This window comes from Pteropus vampyrus, unplaced genomic scaffold (genome assembly GCF_000151845.1).
Source record: "Pteropus vampyrus isolate Shadow unplaced genomic scaffold, Pvam_2.0 Scaffold104, whole genome shotgun sequence".
In the NCBI taxonomy this organism is placed as follows: Eukaryota; Metazoa; Chordata; class Mammalia; order Chiroptera; family Pteropodidae; genus Pteropus; species Pteropus vampyrus.
Window position 1 is genome coordinate 797,260 of NW_011888885.1, and position 21,301 is coordinate 818,560.

Consider the following 21,301-nt stretch of genomic DNA (forward strand, 5'->3'; position numbering starts at 1 on the left):
GAGGTCAATGAAAAATTAGTTGGGTCTTTTTTTCTTTTTCTTTCTTTCTTTCTTCTTTCTTTTTCAAGTCGCTGTTTAGAACACTCAGGACTGTGTTTTGCTGCAGATTTGTCATGGTTAATGAATGTTGCTGTAGCAGTCAATCATGTACTCTAAATACTGTCACAGTTTTTTTTAAAGCCTCAGTCATGAGCCATGACAGAAAAATAAACAAATAAATATAAAGCTAAAAAACTCTTTCACTGAGCAGCTACACTATGCAGAATCCCCCGGGAAGGCTAAAGGAGGCCAGAATAAATGATAATATAAGTGCTGTGGACGTAGGGAAGCAATGATGGTGTATGAACACGGAGGTTCTGGAGAAAAAAATACACATACACACACGCGGGCGCATACTCCAGTGGAAAAATTGGCAATATTAGTAGCCTCAAGGTGCAATTTCCTGGAGCAGTGAGATTGACAAGTCAGTACTAAATGCTGTTAATTTAACTAACTTCAGATTAATGGTAGAGTCTGCTATGACTGAAGCCCGCAAACACAGTCTCATTATAGCCTTGCTGGGAAGGTCCTAAATATAGGCATTGACAGTTTAAAACAAATTCGTATACATTTGTGTATTTTTAGACATAGGTTAGGCGTCAGAGTTTGTGTCACAGTTTTCAGGTTGATTAATTGACCCAGTAACTACACCCTCTACCCACTCCCCCTCCCTCTTCCAGTCCAAATTATAGAGAAAATGGGGGAATTGTCCTTGCTAGGTCATTCAGTGAGCTTTTTATTGTAAGCCTCATGTTTGAATTGCATGCATGCGTCAACACTTGGGTGATAGACACATGATTTATAAAAATAAATTTTTCTAATACTATGAAATCCCCCCTATTAATTTTTATATCCACAACAGTTATTACTGGTGTGAATTCCAGGTGGCATTTCAGATGGACAGCTATGCTTGGCTCCGCCTGAAATTTCTCCTGCTTTCTCTAGCACAACATGTTTTGTTTCTAGACTTTTCTTTTCCTTCTAGGCTGTAGGCTTGATGCTATTTGAGTTGTAAGGGTTGAAGGGATTCTACATCTTTAAGGTAAAGCATTTTGCCTCTTCATAGACTAACAAAGAAGATCCACAGATTTTTATGGCCAGGTAAGTTTTCCATGATCATCTAGATCCCTACACTTCTCAAGCTGGGATACCTGTAGCATGGCATAATATGGTGGTGGTGTTGGTGGGTGCAGTGAGCATCTCTGAAGCCACAGAATGGATATGTGCATCTTCCTGGAGCATCAAATTTTCCATATAGATTTTGGTTAAAGCACATTACTTAGAAATTAAAATGAATACTTCTATTACAGAGGAACATGGAAAAACTTCCCCCAAATCGAAGATTTTTTTTTTTTTTAAAGGAATTGTTATAAGAGAAATCTTTTCTTTTTTTTCTTTTTTCTGTGGTAGGGGATCAGGTAAGTCCCCAGGTACCCTTGGGAATATCCTCACTTGACTCTGTTAGAGGTAATTCCATGCATGAGTTGGAGAGGTATGACTGAGCAAGTGGTTTCCAGCCATTTCACCAGCAAAACTTTTATTATTTTTTTCCTATGGATTTTTTAATAGCTTAATAAAACACTCTTTTTTGAAAGATTTTCTTTATTGACTACCAAATCAGCTGACTTATAAATTAATCATTTTCTCCCTATTATTAATGACCTATATAACTGCCAATAGAAGTATCCATTCAGTATGAGATAATCAACCTAACAAACATGGTTAATATATTTTAAGCGAAAACAAGTAAAAATGATAATTATATTAGACTGTGTAGTTTCATCTTGAGTAATGAAGTGGTAGGTTAGGCTTTTTGACCCCTCTGGGAGCCCCATTCCTATTTTTGCCGCCCTAGGATGAGAATTTTTTCAAATTCCTTATTTTACGATGAAGAAACTGAGGCCCAGGGAGGCGGGATGATTATCCAAGATTTTCTTAAACACCTTAAAAAACGTAGCAAACTTGCTCTAAACCAAAAGGGATGCAAATGAACCTATTATTTATGTATTGTAGTTTTATAGTCCCTGTCTATTTGTCACCAGATTGCTGAACTCACTGTGGCTGGTTGGCCGGTCTATGTCTATTTTATGGTTGACTTTCCTGCCCATCCACTTCTCTTATTCTTGGATCCATTGCCCTTTCACTTTCACACTCTGGATAGTTCCCCCTTAAGTCCAGAACTCCTGGATTCATTTTCAAGGTTTTGTCTTTTCTCTCTTATTGCAGTGGATCCCATCTCCAGCCAAGCAACTATATAGCAAGCACAATAGAGAGTCTGTGAGTGTGGTGAGCAGTCGGGCTGAGGCAAGACCATTCGGCAGCTCCTGAAATTGGCTTCATGCTATTGTGGTGTTTAATTATCAACAGCATTTCTATCACCCAGTGTTTCTGAGTGGGTATTTGTTATAAGACCTGCCTAGCTAATTAGCTACAGGGTGGGAGTATGGGGAGCGGTGGGCACTTGGTGTTCAAAGAATACAATTACAGTTACTGTTTAAATTCTGAGATAAATAATGATCAGACTGAGTGGATTTTCTTCACGATCAGAATCTAACCTACAGATCAGCAACCACTTACTTGCCTTACTATTTCTTAATTTCCTCCTTGCCCTACAGTAAGTGAATTTGGGCCCAACTGATAATTGCTTAAGAGCTTGAAAATTTAATGAGGGTAAAATATAAACTAATTTTAATTGTTAATTGAGTCTTTTAGGGAACAATTCATTTAGCTTGCTTGAAAAAAAAAAAGAATACATTTGCCCATTACTAATGATATGCCATTTTATAATTCAGCAGTAACTTTCTATTGTTATTAGAATTTTTTGTTTTTATTGATGGGAAAAACAAGGCATTGAGACAAGCATTTCATTTCAGTGTTCGAAGGATCCTTAAAACCAGCCTTAGGCGCCTTTTCCTATGGTGCCCCTGGTCTTGTATGATTTCCTCCATGAAGGGAACTCACCAAGGTAGCCTAGTCTATTTCTCTAAATTTTAACTTAAAAGAGTTTACTTTAATTTTAAAGAGTTTCCTTATCCTGAGCTGAAATCTACTCTTATTTCCAAAGTGGAGATAAGGTGCTAAAAGGGATTTGGGGTCTTATAGATCAGCGGTCCCCAATCTCTTTGGCACCAGGGGCCGGTGCTCCTATGAGAATCTAATGCCTGATGATCTGAGGTGGAGCCGAGGTGATGATGCTAGCGATGGGGAGCGGCTGCAAATACAGATGAAGCTGCATTCTCTCATTTGCCGCTCACCTCCTGTTGTGTGGCCCGGTTCCTAACAGGCCACGGACTGGTACCAGTCTGTGGTTCAGGGCTTGAGGATCCCTGTTATAGATCAGGCTCTGCCCCTTGTGAATGTATGACCCAAACCAGTTATACTGCTATCTTGAGTCCAAGTGTCTCATCTCTAAAAATGGCACAATAACAGCACCTGTCTCATAAGTTGTGATAAGTTGGTGATAGTCTTTACAGAGAAGGCTCTCAATTATTGGAGGTTTATATTATTATTATACCCATTGGTCTGTGTTTGTTATGTTTTTTTATAGGCACAAAAAATAAATCAAATAGTTGTTTTTATAAAATAGTGTTGTGGTATTAAAAAAATAATTTTTGCCCTAGATAAAAATTTCATGTTGCAGCTACCATTCAGAAATATGCTATATATGAAATGGTGTCAATTTCAACCCTATCTGTTACTTCAAAGGAGAAAACAAGGTCACTTAGGTATAAACCTTGCATTGTAAGCTAATATCCTCTGGGCAACAAAGAATAGCAGTTAATAAAATTTATCTTTGCTGATCATAAGTGACAACCTTCTAAGAACCTCCCAACTGACTCATTTTCAGGTAGGAACGTCAAAAGAAATGATATAGAGGTATTCCAATAATTAAATGTTTTTAATTCAAACATTCTCTTACCAGAAAAACTCAGATCATAAGTTTCAATTTACCTGTCTTGCTAAGGTTCAGGACTCAGAATTCACTTTGGCTTCACTTATTTCCAAGGACTTTGAGAGTTCAGGTTCCAAAAATATTTTAGAGATTTGGAGATTAAAGGTTTCATTTTAATTACTGTGGCACTTTCTTCTCCTAGAACTCATTACACCCTGGACAGGGGGCTCTGGAATCTTTTTTGTCTGCTTTCTCCCCAGCAGAATGTGGATTTACAAGCTCCATATTCTATAGTTTAGGTTGTAATTGTGGTTCTTTCTTTAAGAAACCAGAGCCACTGACACAGAGAGGAACTTTCTGCCTGTCTCCCAAACTCCAAGGGGCAAATGGACATTTTCTCTAAAACCAATATGCAAAGCACTTGAAGAAATTATTTAGGAAATACAAAGCAGATCACCCAATGATGTCACAGGGAGCTTAACTATGAAATAAGGTATCTGTATCTTCTGCTAATTTTTCAGTGCTATCTGATAGAACTATAGTGTAAGCCACATTATTTTAAATTTCCTAGTAGTGACATTAAAAAGCCAAAGGAAATAGGTGAAATTAATTATAATACATTTTAGTTAACTAAATAGATCCAAAATATTATTTTAATATGTAATCAATATTAATAAAGAGAATAATATATATTGTATATGTTACTGAAGCCTTGAAAATTTAGTGTAAATGTTACATTTAGAACACACATTTTGGACTGGACACATTTCAAGTACCCAATAGTCATACGTGGCTAGTGGCTCCTGTGTTGGACAGTGTAGCTTTAGAACGTAATATTCTATGAACTTTAAAAAGTGCTTTTACAACACAAACTATACAACAGAAGGGTGAAATACTTAAATTCTCTACTTACTAGACACTCTTGGGTTATTTTATTTTGATTTTGAGAGTTACACTGGCTAATAATTTTTTGACCATTTATAGTATGCCAGGGAAATGTTTTAAAGCTATTATTACATTTAATTCTCAACAATCTTAGACAGGTCGTAGGGTACCCAGCTTCCAAGAGAATCCCAGTGATCTCTGTCTCCTGGAATTCACACCCTTCTACACTATAGCAGGTTTGGTCTGTGTGATCAACAAGATGCAGGAGAAATGATAATATGTCTTTTTTGAGATTAGGTTATAAAAGACACTGTTGCTGCCAGCTTGGTTGGTCTCTCCCCACCCCACCCCCCGCCCCCACCCCATCATTTGCCCTGGGGGAAGCCAGCTGCTATGTCAGGGAGCAGGCCTACTGAGAGGCCCGTGCAGCAAGGAACACAAGTCTCTTGTCAACAGTCACTCTCAGTAAGCTTGGAAGTGGATCTTCTAGATCAGTCGAAGCTTAAGAGGCTAGGAATGGTTATGTTGCAAGAATTCAAGGCCAGGGACCTAATGGTGAGTATGCGTGCACGCACGTGTGTGTTGGTGGGTTATCAAAGATATCTTCTAACTTTATCTATAATCTTTTATTTTTTTTTGACAGGGAGAATATATTCTGTATTGTATGTCTATTTAAAAATTAAAAAGAAAAGAATGAAAAGATAATTATTAACTTGCAGAGCAGGTGACTAACTTAGGCTGTGGTTACCTGATGTCTAAATAATTATTTGGAAACATAAGAAAAGATCACTTAATGTTTAGTAAAATAATTCCCTTCTAAATAAATAATATACATATACCCTTAAAAAGAAGTAGCCTTGGGATTCATTCAATTCAATTAAATTCATTCATTGAGAGTCTGCTGCTTGCTAGGGACATGGTGATTAATGGGGCAGACAAGTTCTGCTCATGTGGAGTTTACATTCTAACTTAGTGGAGACGGGAAATAAGTACTTAAAAACACTAAGAAAAATGTATAGTAATAAGTGCTATGTAGAAAATTAAACTAAAGTGATGTGATTAAATTAAAATGAAAATAAAGGGACTTTAGCCTTCGGATTTGGTGGCCAGAGAAAACCTCTGTTGAAGATGTGACACTGAAGCTGAAAGAAGGGGTTGACCATGTAATGATCAAGATTTAAAGCATTCAAGCGTTCCAAGAATAGGAAATAGCAGATACGAAGGCCCTCTGGTAAGACAGCGTGACACACTGAAGGGACAGAATGGAGGCTGGTGGGGCTGGCATATCGTGGATGAGGGGCGAGCAGCATGAGATGAGGTTTGAGGAGCAGGTCTGTAAGTCAGGGTGGGGGTTTGTATGTCTATTTTAATGAAGCAGATAAAAATATCTGGGGATCATTCTAGAGAGGTGCCTAAGGCTTGTTCTTTACATATTCCTAATGGTTGCAAATCTTCGTCCTTTGAGGGTGGATTTGATTTCAGGAAACCTCTCTAAATCAAGCCTGGTGAACATGGAGGGTGATGACGCTGGGCAATGCTGTTTTGGAACAAAAATCAGGTGTGACTCTAAGCAACGAGTCAGATTTTCTCATAAACTGGCTCTGAGGACAAATCCAAAAGTGTTTGGAGCAATGGCGGCACTGTTGGAGCAAGTGTGGGGTCTCCCATGAGGACTATGTTAAAGGATAACATTCGTTTGGATTGTAGACTTTCTGGTGTGTTTGTTTACATAAAGCCAGCCTCATTAGTTTATAGTCACACCTCTTAGACGGGCCCTGAACCAGTCCCAGCACCAGCACGAACCCTCGACTATTGCAGAACCCAGTGGTGCATCCTGACAAGTCTGCCAAAATTGTAACATTGGCGTCCGTGCCATACTCAAATGACAGTTACTCTGCAATTCCATTTTATGAAGTAGCTGAACATAACTAATTCCGGGTGACATTTCCTAGTTCCATAGGCAGTATCCGAGAGAACGTGAGAGAGAGAGAGGAGAGGCTCTGGAGAGAAGGGAGGAATCTGCTCTAGGAAAGGGCAGAAAGACTGAAAGTGAGGAACATCCCACCGTTCTTACCTCCATATTATTAAATAGTGTAAAAACAAAAACAGTCAGGCTATATCTACAACCAAATTCTACAACAGTGCCTGGAAAATAAGAACAGCAGCAGCAACAACAAAAGGTACCTCAAAGTATAAACTGCTGGAAGACTTCAAGGTTTTTTCTACACACTGTGCGTGCACTACATACAAAATGTATGTGTATATGTGTGCTAAAATTCAACATCTGCTATTCCCGCCAGCTGAAGACAAGGCTTAAAATTACAACTGAAAATTTTTGAGCACCTACTATGTGCCAGGTACTAGGATCAAAAGACGAGAAAAAAATCCATGTGAGTGATCAGATTTGCACATGGCAAGTATCCAAAAAGAACTAGCTTCTTTATGGTTACTGTTCACAGAGTCTACATGATGCCAAATAAATGGCAGCCTCAGAAAGGCAAGAACTTCACTGATGATTCAGCAAATTCCTCCTGGAGACTGTTAAACCGTGATTTGAGGGTGGGGGCAGGATATGAGTTAGTCAGAATAAGGGAGGGGTTTATGACTTGAGACTCTCCCATATGGTGACAGTGTGTAGATGTTCAGCTGAGATGTTCATGGTGACTGGGATACAAATGGATGAAACAAAGGCATAACCCCCGGGTGCCCTGAGGTGCCTCTGTACGTTAGCTTTCCTAACTCCAGTCCTTTCAGATTCTGTGCCTATTTCCTGAGCTCGGCACTTCGGTCTGAGAAGATGTTCTTGGGATTCTACTTTAATAAGGACTGATGTTGTCTTCTAGAAGAAAACACTGGGCTGCTTCCCTAAAGGTGGGAGGAACAGAAAAAAGTTGCTGGATAAAGATAGTACATTCATCTAATGAACAGGTTGGGGTGCTGTATATATTTAACCTTGGGGCAGTATACAAGTTTGGGTGGCCACCTCTGGGACTTCCTCTATGAATAAGGAAATGTGCCTGGAGAGTTTCAAGTGTGTTTATAAAAAGCCCTTCCAAGTAGTTCTATGATTGAGGGGCTAGAGACTGGAACACAGGTCTGACCAATGGCTTAGGAGTTAAGACCCTAAACTCATGTGTGTCTTTGCGATTCCCGTTATAAAATGGGGGAGGTTACAGAGGACTTTCTTCTGAGTTGTATTGCGATCCCTGGTTGGCGTGGTGGAAAGAGTACTGGGCTAGTTTTCAGAAGGGAGCACACAGGGAAAGGGAAGACAGAACACTAACCCTATTAGAAACCCTGCACTCTGCTGTGAAATACTTGACAGGCGTTAGAAGAGGAGCAGATGGAGAGTCAGGGAAGGAAGGATTTGAGCATCTGTGGTGTGATAGTCAGTGTGTTAATGTTTTTCCACAAATACCAAAGAATTTAATATGGAAGATCTAGGTTCAGTTCATTTCTCCACTGCTTATTAGCTTTGTAGCATTGGGTGAATTATTTGACTTTCCTTATTCTGGTTTCCTCATGGATTAAAAGGAGGACAGTAACTCCCATTTCACAAGCCAGTTGTGAGGATCAAATGAGATGATGCAAGCAAAACCATTTTTGCAATGTGTAAAACACTTTAAGAACTTAAGACCTCATTGTCGATTTTTTTTCTCTTATACCCTGCCTCTAGAGCTTCTGGGGAACAATATGTAGCAGGTGTTTGCTTATCTGGATCCGGCTGGCAGACTAGTTCTTCTCATGGGCTGACTCATACTCATGCACAGAAGCAATTCTATTTCTTTTGTACTTGGTATATAAGGTGAATGAAAAATCCCTGAAAACAGATTGTGTTCTATCCTGCCTCTCTCCAACAGGAGTGGCACCTTAGTGCTTAGAACAGAATAAAGAAATACACCATAGAATTTTAGCAAACAACACAAAGGGAAAGATGCAGGGTCCAGTGGCCATAGCCCTCCATATTGGTTGTTTGGAAAGGCAGTAAGTTTGCACGGAAGGATCCCGGGTACTGGTGTCCCACAGATTTGGGCTCGAGTCCTTGGCATCCCTATTTATTTACTAGATACGCAACGTTCGGTCAGTCACTTAGCCTTTCAGAATAAAAAATTTGTCTTCAAAATGAAGCTAATAACATCATCCTGAAGGGCTAGTATGAAAACTGGAAATAATGTATGTGGAAACTTAATAGGTACTCAATTAATATTCCTTTGCTTTTTTTATACATGTGGGTGTAAATACATGGTATTATCTCTTTGACTTATTGGGTGGCCAAAATGACTCAAGTGTCATATTTTCTAGAGGCTAAAACCTGGGTTTATTTCTCACCTTCCTTTACGACTTTCTAATGATAATTGTGGTTATCATCCTAGAGGGAATGAGAAAAACCAGGGGTCTTTTGAATAGATCCGCTTTTAGTTTAACCAGATATTGAGTACTTGGGTCCTTTTATGGAGATTTAATTATGCACAAAGGGGCTTGGGGAGATTGGGAGTCCTACTGGTTTCACAGAAAATGGAGAATTCTTTGTAGCCTCTCAGGTAAGTAGGACTAATGTTTCATCCAGCCCAGTGCAGGCAACATCTGGATGAATGGTCTCCTTGTTCCTATAGAATGGAGCTCAGTCTGCATTCTCTGTGTTCAAACCCTCCGATCCTCCCTCCACTGCTCCCTCCCTGGATCTTTGGGACAGACATTATTGCAACATAAATTGGAAGGGAGCAAATAAGCCTTTTCGATTTCTTCCATCCTTATTTGCCCATCCCTGCAAATCCTCTAGTTCCACTAAGAAGAAGCGGCACTTTGATGACCGAGCTCTTATTGAAGAGCCCCAATTCTACTGAACCCAAATCCTCACTCTCTTGGACATGGATGTGGTGAGCTTAGCATTTTTTAAATAAAGAGTTTTCTGATACAAAGATCTACCTCTGTACCTAGTCTTTGGGTGGTGGGGGTTTACGAAATTTAGGAGCAGAGATGTGACCTCTAATTACATACTTGCTTGCTTCTCTTTCAGCCTTCTGGGTCTCACCACTTGGAAGTAAGTGAATCAGCATTAGTGAAACTAACAGTTTGATGAGTTTACTTTTTTCTTTCAGGAAACATAAAAACTGTGGCTCAGAGCCATTGTGGTCATTGGGTCAGAGAGTTTGCACCATGGGGAATGTGAGTGCCTCCCTCAGAATGTTGCCGTGAGGATTAAAGGAGTGAATTCACGTAAAGTGCTCAGAATAGAGCCTGGCACATGGTAAGGGTTGTGTGATTTTATCCCATCTCCCCCTGGGCGGCATCTCCTATTGGCCCCACAGCAACTCCCTTTGGCTAGTACTCTCAGCTCTACTTCAAAACATATCCAGAAAGAAGCCATTCACAAAAGACCGTATTCTATGACTCCATTTACACAAAATGTCCAGAATAGGAAAATCTATAGGAACAGAAGGTAGATTCGTGGTCGCCCTGGGCTGGGAGCACTGGGGAGGCGGGAGTGATTGCTAAAGGGTATGGGGTTTCCTTCACGGTGATTTCAGTGGTCTAAAATTGATTGTGGTGATGGTTTCATAATTCTGTACATATACTAGGAACCACTGAATTGTACACATTAAGCGAGTGAATTGTGTGGCGTGTGAATTATATCTCAACAAAGCAGTTAAATATATCCAGAATTCTACCCGTACTCACCATCAATGTCACTACCATGTTAGTTCAGGCAACTGGCATCTGTCTTCTGGACGACTAAAATAGACTCCTAACTGGTCTTCCCAATTTCACAGTTGCCCAATTACTGTCTGTTCTCCACAGAGCACTGTAGTGATATTTTAAAATGTAAAGCGAAATATATCATTCACCTGCTGAAACCACTCCACCGTCTCCCTATTCAGCTACACTCAGAGTGAAACCATCTTACCATGGTCGGCAAGATTCTGAATGAGCTGGCTAGTGAATTCTTCAGCGATCAATCACCCCTTTGTTCATTTTGCTTTGGCCACACTGCCTTCTTGTTCTTCGAGTACGGCATTCTCACTCCCGCTCGCCCCAGCACCCTTCTCCTTGATATTCACTCTGCCTAGAATCTGACCCCACATCTTCTCACGTCTCATTCCATCAGGTAGGCTTTTCCTGCTCAACCCCATTTGAAATAGTTTCCACTATCAATCTCTAGCCACTCATTCATTTTATTTTCTTCATGGTATTTATCACTGTTTGAGTTGATATTTTAATTTATCTGTTTATTTGCTTATTGGAAGTCTTCTCCACTAGTATATAAGTTCTGGGAGAACAGGGATTTTGTCTTGCTCACCCTCACGTTCCTGGTACCCAGAACAGTGCCCTGTCCTCAGTGTTTATTGAATGAATGAATGGATGGATGAACAAATGAAGCCATTTTATTAATTATGGACACAAAGACACCAACACGCACATACTTATTCTTTTTCTATTTATACTTCCTATTCGATAGCCTCACTTGGAGTATTTCACATTGGGTTACATTCTTAGGAGGATGTTCCTTTAAGGTTCCTTTTCAATACCACTCAGTGTATTCTATTTAGAATGTACCTCATTGCTTAGAATGCTAAACACTATCATTATCTGCATGAAAGTCCATAAGGACATATAGAAGATTTCAGAGCCTGTGCTTAGTCAACCATTTGTGCTCCGAAGGTCAGCAATGGCTGTTTCGGTGACATAAAGCTGGGGTCTAGCCTCGATACAGTACATGTTTTCGTTCTCAGGTTTACTTACAGTGTGGACTTTCTCTGGCCCCCATTCTCAGAAGAATCCTAGCAATGGGCACGTTGTTGGTCATGATGGCAATGTCCAGAGGCGTCAACCCCTCACTGTTAGGTGTGTTGAGATCTAACTCTTCTGGTGTGTACTGATCCAGAAGGAGCTGCACAGCATCTATGTCCTGCTGTTCGACTGCTTCAAACACGGCTTCATTGCCCTGGAAGTTCTGGAGAAGAATGAAAGTGGGTTGGCACTGTTTCACAGACCAGCTCATCTTTGTGGCTTAGCTGTCTTGAATTTTAGAGATGGCTTTAGTACTGTGTACCCACTTATAAGTGTTGTAACTGAAATTCATCCCAAGGTCTCCAAAGTAAACACTGTGTTGAACCCTCCCTCCATCATTCCTAATGGACATTGAACAGATATGTATATTTGGTGCATTGAGAAAATACAGGAGAGCATGGTTAGTCTATAGATAAGAGCAAACATCAGCTTTAATCAAACCAGGCTTCTTTGGATATTGTTCAATAGATCCTTAAAAGGTATTCTATGAAGAAAGTAGCATGCGGTCAAATAAATTTGGTAAAAATTGGATTAAGCTTTTTAAGTTACTGCATTACTTTACTCTAAGACCTTTTAGGGCCTTTAATAATTTTAATGTGCAATTGTGACTCTCCAATAGGTGGGAGATACAACCTGTTTCAAATATCTGTTCATAGAACATATTTTTAATTGCATTTGTTTTAACTGTCCTTGGAATAATTTCTACAGAACACAGTTTGGGAAATGCTGGCAGAGGTAACATAGCATGGGTAGTTTAAATTGTGATTAGCTTGAAATTAAGAGTACACTTTCTCTGCTTCAAGCTCACCCATGTCTCTACTATTGCTTAGACTATTATCATCCCTTGCTTAAACCACGGCAATGAACCACCTATTGCTAGTCTTAGTCTCCTCCAGCCCATGCTCCATACTGATATAAGAATAATTTTTCTAAAATTTGCATTGCATGTCACTTTCCTATTTACAAATCTCTAATAGCTCCACACTGCCTGCAGGCTGACTCTCCAACTCATAGACTCCTTTGTACTAACCTCTACTCCTTCTCAAATCAGAGTCCCAATCACTGAACACCTGGCATTTCTGAGCCCTCAAGTGAGGGGCTCAAGAGGTCGTGTCAAGAGGTCATTTCAGTGGCTGGGTGGAAGATTGTTTTAGGGCCATAAAGAACCAAAAGTCGAATATTCATAAGGATAATACCCATTAAGACAGTATGGCTCCTTTGAAAAGTTCTTTCAGAGGATAATTAGTAGACAAAGGAGAAAAGCTATGAAATTCTCTTAAATACATATTTCTGTAGTTCATGGGAGAAGAGCAACACACGTATACTATTTACGCATCTATCTGGTATCTTCTCCAAGAGTTTTGCGGTCTTTAAAAATGTTGAAACACCATTGGACTTGACCTAGCATAGGAGTTGCCTGATTAAAATGTGGAAGGTCTTTAGTGACCAAATATTTAGGTTGGCAAGTTTTATTTTTAGTCTCATCAAAAATCGATTCTCCCTATCAAAAGCTGCAGGTTGGCTTAGCTGAATACATAACACATGATTGAAATCTGAAGAAAATACAAAGCTATTATGCAAATGCTTGTTTTGACAATATGGACCCAGGGAATAGAGTTATTTTGGTATGCAGCTCTGTATGCTACAGGACAATCTGCTGAGTGGAAAAGTGTTTTGTCGACGATCTGCCAAACTGAAGAGCCTCTGATGGCTCTAACTCAGCTGTAACTCAGGCCGTAACTCAGCTACAACCAACCCCTCCCAGAAGACGAGTTTGAAATGAGAAAACAAATTAGAAAACAAATGAGTGCAAAGTTAAAATGCTGCCCTGTCCACAGTTGTGTGTTTGTTTGTGATTCTTAGTATGTCTAATTTTTCATGTGCCATATTTGCTCTCACTCTTAAGTCATTTCCTCCTCCATGCTTTTGTTGGCAAACTCTAGTACGCTTCTATCTGGAAAGGCTAGGGCTCATTTCTGTTTTAAGCTCAAACAAATGGTGCCATTACCCCCCTGCAGAAATACCCTTGCTGAGCATGGTAATATTATGCCCTCAGCTTTTACTGAGGGCCAATATAAGAAACTGCCATATGAGAATGTTTGTAACATCACCAGTACTATTCTTTAGTCTCCATTACATAATTAATTGTGACATCTTATAAAAGCCAGAAGATTTAGTCACAGAAAAATATTCATTTCTCCTTATAGACAAATATTCTTTCAGCTATCAGCTAATGGGATGTTATAACCAATTGTTTCCCTTTCTGCTTTGACTGACTAGGAACTCAGAAAAATGAAATGATAAACTTCAGGTACTATATTTGTCTAGGTTTTCGGTATATTTATTTTTCTTCCCACACCCCCATTTCTTTTTCTAGTTGTTTCATTCCTCCCTCCCTCCCTTTCTCCCTTGCTTTCTCCCTCCGCTTCTATCTCAATCTCTTGATTTATTTCCCATTATATAATACACATGCATTTTGGGCTTGGATTCTGTTTTGAATGCCTTTGGAAAGCATACGGGATATACATTATAAATAAATAAAATATTGTTAAGTTGATCATTCAATATTTGAATGAACACTGGAGCTCTCAAAAGCCCATTTAATCTCATGCTTCGTATTTGTCAAACTGCTCTATTTTGGTTTCTTTGGTTTATTGAAGAAAGAAAAACTAAGGGAAAAGAAAGGAAAAGAAATTAAGAAGAAATAATCTCACAATCAACTCATACTTCAGCTAACAACATGGATATGTGCAGTTCCTATCTTACCTGATTTCCAGCATTTATAAAATTGCTAATGTCAGGTTCTGAAGTAATGTCGCCTTAGCATCTCCTTAAATCCAAACACAATTCAAACTGAGAAAAGAACAAAAAGTTTTATTACCACTGAGGTCTTTCTGAGACTCAGACGATCAGTTCTTGTTCTGAAATAGGCCTCGTCAAATGAAGAATGGCTCCCCTTCAGTTTTTCAGAGAGATTCCTGTACAGGCGTTTGGCAGCATTGGGAGATGATGGGGCGCTGTGTTTCTTTGACTGGGAAAGATGTAGATTCTGCATTTGTTGGGTCATTTTCACACGGCAGTTCCTAAAAGGAGGAAAATCTGATGTATCTATCATTTACACAACATAATTATAAGTTGATGCAAAATTTTATCATCTCCAGTAACCATCTGAAATCTTAATAAAATATTATAGCTGGAAAAGACCTTAGAAATCATCAGATCCAGCTTTTTCACGTAATAGATGAGAAAGCTGAAACCTAGGGAAGGGAAGCAGCTTGTTTATGACCACACAGCTCATTAGTGGCAGAAATGAAATGACAGCTTCCATTTACTGTATTAACATATACATTTACACACATATGACATGAGTCTCTACTCAGAGTCTTTTGGTGTCTATCCTACTGGGAAGAAGCATCTCAATTCTATAACCCAGGGAGTCTGTCCAGTTCTTCTTGGGCATATGTAATTGGTATCTTTCTACTTACCTTCTAGATGCTGCCCTCTGTTGGGTATATAAGAGAATGGGATTGTTTCCTGCAGATCCCTCGTCTCCTGAGGTGTTAAATTGTGCCTGTTTTCTGAGATTCGGTGGACTACCCGGTGCACAGAGTTTGGGGGATTTAGACCCATAGGCCCATCCCTGCTTACCTGCTACCCCAGATAGTGTCCTCCAAGGCACTCACTACTGGCATTTCCTAAGTAGTACTCGACTGCTGTTCCACAAATCTCTAAACAGGTCCCAATATCACACCTCAAGTCAGTTTCCTGGAGATTAGCCATGCCATTTCGAAAGCCATCCATCATCATATCGGGTACTGCTATCGAAATAGCAGTGCAACTACGGCTCTGGATGCCTGGCATGCACTTGTGTTTTGAATGAACAAATGCATGAATAAAATCACTGGCCAAGGCAGTTATGTGCAAGGTGTCTCCACCTCCAGTGCAGCCTCTGGTATATTGAGCCTAGGTCTCTCTAGAGCATGTATTGCCTTCCCACCACCTCCCCTCAAATCTCTAGTGGAGCCTTTCATTTGTAATGCTGCCATCACTACTTAACTGTTACCCTTAGGTCATCTCTAGTCCTTGAATTTTTATAGCTTTATGGACCCCATAATATAATATTATTTAGAACCTCTTTTATTGACCAGACTTTTCACAGGACTGACTTTAATGCTTCCCCAATTCCTATGGGATAAAAATCTAAATTCTTTAGCCTCACATATAAGTGGCCTCGTCTCATACTGTACCTCTACATTTTACGTTTCAGTCTTTGTGACCTCCTTAGGGTTTCCTAGATAGTTCAAATGTATTCCTACCTCCGGGTCTTTGTATGCACTGCTTTGCATGTACTGGCATTCCATCTGCGTCTTCATTGCCTTAGAAATGGTTGTTGATCCTTAAAATTTCTGCTTAAGGGGTCTCTGACATCCCCAGGCAAATTTATGTATTTCTTTACTTATTCACTTAGTATATGCCAATTATGACACATCTTTTATTGTATTACAACTGTCTCCCAGTGTCTATGTACTTCTGAAAAAGAAGAACTGCGAAGTATTAATTTTTATATCCCCAGCACTTAAAATGTGCCTTCCTCGGGGTAAAATAAATATAGCACAGATCAGGATATGAATTGCTACTTCTTCACCTACTGACTATATGATCTTGGACAAATTACTTAACATGTCTAAATCTCACTTTTCTCATTTATGAAATAGGGATAATAATAACTTCTAAATATTATAGTTTTAAGGATTTGATGACATAATGCATGCGAAGAGCTTAAACTGTAAGATAGCTCATGGCAACTCTCATTTTTGTGATAGCAGATATTCAATAGATACTTTAGAATAATGAATGCACATATGAGACTCTATTACATGTAATATATTACGGGGCTATCCAGAAAGCTAATTTTCTCCTCATGCTTCTGAATTGGGTTTCACGTCCACTAGCACTGATGAAGCTTGACTCTCTCGTACTTTAACAAATAGAGATCCATCGTCATTACATTGTTGAATGTCTTTAGATACCTTTTAAGTCTTGCTTGCAGTTTTCTCCAATACAAAAAGAGTTTCTAGTGACTTCCAAGGTGGCCAGACCTATAAAGTACTAATCCCGTCCAACAGGCCCTATCCAGTCTTACCCAAATGATCATATTTACATTTGGAAGAATAATGTAAAACACCGTAGTGTGTATGTACGTGTGGATGTGTTTTCATAAAACTTTAATAATCTTTTAATTTACACAAGGGCAGAAATGGAAAGAGTGGGTGATTTGGCATCCTTCTCCTTCCATCTACAAATTCTTTACCTTTGACTCAGTAGCAACTACAGTATTTCCTCTCTATCTTTTTATTCCCACGAAAAGTCCAGATTGATAGGCAAGCTGGCTCACATGAGGATTGCCTTAAACTCTTTCTTTCTGCCTTCTGTCCGTAGCCTTTTCCCTCAGCATTAATGCCCCAGTTCATGCCATCTGCCTTGTCTACATCATTATCATTCCCAAAATAACTCTATATTCTTTTGTATCTCTCACAGTGCCTAGGAATCCAGTAAATAAATTCTCGTCGATTGATCAAATTCCAGTTACTTGCCTTATAACTGATGACACCTACCCACTGGCCCCTTTTGTCTTTGCTCATGTCCCATCTGTCCTCTTCAGTCAAAACAGGTTGATTTTCTCTGTCTCTTTGACTCCCTTCTCACACTTCCCCAGCTGTCTCTTCCTTCTAGGCTATCATTTAGCATGTTTCTATTCTTCTAGATTTCCTCTGTCACTATGTTTTATTTCCTACCTCTATATTTAAAATTTTGTCTGATGAGAAATACTGAGGAAAACAGCTTTCTATGATCTGTTCTCATAAACATGCATGACCCTCCCAACTCACTGTGCTCTAAATTTTTTACCCTTATGGAAAGAGACAAGCATTTGAGAAACAGTGTAGCTTTGGCTCTGGTATTTGGCAGACCCTAACTTGAATCATGATATTGTTATCTATAATCTATGTGACTTTGGACACTTTACATAAATTCTCTGGGCTTATTTAATCATATATAAAAAGAGTTCTTACAGAGTTGTGAATAGTAAACAAATTAACAAATGAAAGGTCCATATCCTGCTTGGTGCATAGCAGCCACTCAATAAATAACAGCAATTATTAAGGTTACCTCAAGTGTTCTTCTCAAATCAGAGACACCAAAGTAGGCTGTAACAATTTAAATCATTTTTTTGTTTGCTTTAAACGTTGTTTTGAAATCTAATTTTATGTGTTTATTATACTATTTAATTTTTATTTTGATAGGAAAAATAAGTTTAGATATTTTAATATGTATGTTTTCAGTAACTTAGAGTAAAACAAAAGGAGCAAGTAGGACTTCAAACTATTCGAAGGAAGAGAGGAATAAGATAAGTTGAAAAAATTGAAAAATAAGAAACAAAATAAGAAAAAATTATAAATAGAAATGTAAAATGAAGCAGTCGGGCTACAATTTAATATATCGTGAGCACAATACATTCAAATGGCTTACTTCTCCTAGTAAAAGACAAACCTCTCTTTGAGAGCATTTAGATCTTGCTCCCCAGCACGTTATCAGTTTGGCTCAAATAAACTGAAAAAAAAAAAAAGAGAGAGAGAGAGACAAACCTCTCCAATTGAGATTTAAAAAAATTCATTTATCAGTCATAAACCTAAAATAAACATGCCACAGAGATATAAGAATAATATGACAGTGGGAACAGCAAAGTAAGAACCTCCAAAAATCCTATCACTAGCAAGAATTGTCAGAATTAACTTTTTCAGAACCCTGGAAATTAACCAAAAGTTCACAGCAATCCAAGAAGTGTTTATTGAAGAAAAGTGGCTGAATTCAGTAAGAACAGTGAGTTTTGTGGCATTTTTAACTTGTTTGATTCCCATCTTCCCCAGCTCTGTGGTAGTCATGAAGATCAACAGTCTACATTCGTAGTATAAAAAGAGTAGTCTGGCAGCCATTGGATGGAGTAGAATGATGATGCAGCTCCTTCAAAACCCCATTTTGAAAGAATTATCATTATTTGACCTGTCTAGTGGTTCCCTGGAAGACCCCACTCACAAGTCTTTTCTTTATTTGACCTGACTTGGAGCTTACCAAGTGAAAATAACCATTTCCTCTGAGGCATCTGTCAGAAACAAACATCAGCAATTGCTAATATCACAGCTGCCTGAGGTGGTGGGTAAGAATGAGGCAAAAACAGTAGACTAACCAAAAAGCTTAAAGGAAAAGCTGGGGAATGGGATGTTGACTACCAACAGAGGATTGTGAAAAACTCTGACACATTCCTGGGGATCCGTCAGTCCACATGCATGCCCAGGGTTGGGAGTATTCGCATGAAATATCTGAGAAGGTCTTAAGCTCTCGCTCGTCTCTGCTGGACTTTGAGGTTCTGTGCAAGCAAGAAGTGATGGCAAAGGCAGAGCTGTCAACTGCCTGGTGAGAATTGAAGGTTCACCTCAACATGTACACAGAGCCCCTCTGCAAAGACTGGGAGACTTTTTGGTTCTAGGCATTTAAGGAAATTTTGTTCAATCATTAGCTGACCACTAAGTGAAGCAAGCACAGACTTCAGTGGCCATATGTGACAAAAAATACAGACTTTACAGATTTAGTTTTGAAAAAAATCACTAAACAAAAAACATGAGGAGTGGGGAGAATAATCGGATTTCTAGAGTTGCCACTTTATATTATTTAAGATGCCTACTTTTCAACAACAACAACAAAAAAGGAGACATGTAAAGAAACAAAAAAATAGGTCCCATTCACAAGAGATGAAGCAATTGATAAACATTGCTCCTGAAGAAGTCCAAACGTTGAATTTGTGAGACAAAATCTTTAAATTTGATATCTTAAATATGTTCAGGAAACTAAAAGAAACTATGTCTAAAGAAATGAGAGAAATTATGAGAATGAAGTTTCACCAAATAGAGAATATCAATAAAAAGGTAGAATTTTAAAAATAAAGCCAGAATCAAATAGAAAATCTGGAATTGAAAAGTACAGTAACTAAAATTAAAACTTCTCTAGAGGGGAAGGGAGGAAAAAACTGGCATAGCTGATAGAGGCTCTGTTCATGCCTCTGGTAACCAAATCAAAATTGTGACGGAAACAAGGAGCAGCAGCAAGGAAAAATTACCTGGCATCTAGATGAACAAGTCATACAACTAGGGAGAAATACAAGAAATCACCGTGCAAGGGCAGAAAGTAGGATGGGGCGAGGATGCAGGGCTGCCTAGTCTGCAGCGGCTGAGACAGAGGCTGAAGTAGTGGCAGACCCCTCTTAAAGGGGCTGTGTCCGTGAGCAGATTTTCATGGTGACGGACCTGCTGGCTCTGAGCACCAGTGCCAATTCGGCTGCGCGCAGGAGGCGTCAGAGACTTACAGGAAGACATTGTCGGAGTGAGGGTAAAGCAAGACTCGCTCTGTACAGAAGTGCCCGTGGTATCCATTGTTCTCTGTTGGGCCCTCTCCACTCCCAGTGTGCCAGACACTGCGCCGCCATAGCCGTGAAGTCATCAAACTGGATAACAGAGGTCGCTCCATCCAGAGGATTCCCTATAACCCCGCCTCCCCTAACTCACAGTCCCACTTAAGCCACATCCAGGTGTATCCTCAGTGAGTCAGGTGCTCCTTGCTGAGCAGTGCCTAGACTCACACTGGAGCCAGCTGGCCTCAGTTTCTGGTGTGGCCTTTTAAGGCAACTATAAGCACAGCACTTATGGAGTGCTTGCTGAATCTTAACAGGTAGCCCCGGAGGGGTAGAGGCTTGGGCTAAGTTTGGCCTGTAGCTGAACCCCTCTCAGGACTGTGCCACTGGACACCTACTTCACAAATCCATACTAATAAGACCAGGAGACTTAGAAACTTTGCTTAGTACATAGAAACAGACAAAGAAAGGCAGCCAAAATGGGAAGACAAAGAAACAGAAACCACATGAGGGAATAGAACAGAGATCCAGATATAATGGAGTCAAGTAATCTAACAGATGCAGAGTTCAAAACACTGATTATAAAGATGCTCAATGAACTTTTGGGAAATGTAGATAAATTCAGTGAGAATTTCAACAAAGAGATAAAAAACATAAAAATAGAAATGGAAATTATAAAAGGGAACCAGTCTGAAATGAATGACACATTATCTGAGATGAGAAGTATATTACATGGAATAAACAACGGAATAAACAAAGTGAATAAAGAAAAGGGTCAAATGCCATATCTGGAGGATGGGAAAGCCAAGGACACACAATCAGAATGTCAAGAGATAAGATGCCAAGACGATAAAAATAATTTAAGAAGCATATGGGACACTATTAAGGGTCCAAATATCCATCTGATCAGCGTAACTGAAGAAAATCAAGATGTTAAACAGCTGTTTGAAGAAATAATGATGAAAAACTTCCCTAACCTGGTGAAGGAAAGGGACATAAACCCAGGAAGCTCAGAGAATTCCAAAAATTAGGGATCCAAAGAGGTCCTCACCAAGACACATCATAATTAAAATGCCAAAGGTTAAATACAAAGAATATTAAAAGCAGCAAGAGAAAAATAGATAATTACATATAAGGGAACATTCATATGACTGGCTGCTGATTTCTCAAAAGAAACTATGCAGGACAGAAAGGCTTGGCAAAAATTATTCAACAGGATGAAGACACAGGATATA

General features: G+C 39.3%; 1 protein-coding gene across 1 annotated transcript in view; it reads right to left on the reverse strand.

Moving 5' to 3' along the window:
* Positions 1–21,301, reverse strand: part of ANKFN1 (ankyrin repeat and fibronectin type III domain containing 1) — a 342,813-nt gene that overhangs the window by 88,222 nt on the left and 233,290 nt on the right. Inside the window, exons 4-5 of the mRNA XM_011365098.1 lie at positions 14,487–14,688; positions 11,558–11,768 (exon numbers count right to left, since the gene is read on the reverse strand). Of these exons, the coding sequence (XP_011363400.1) occupies positions 11,558–11,768; positions 14,487–14,688 (413 nt within the window). The remainder of the gene's footprint in view (positions 1–11,557; positions 11,769–14,486; positions 14,689–21,301) is intronic.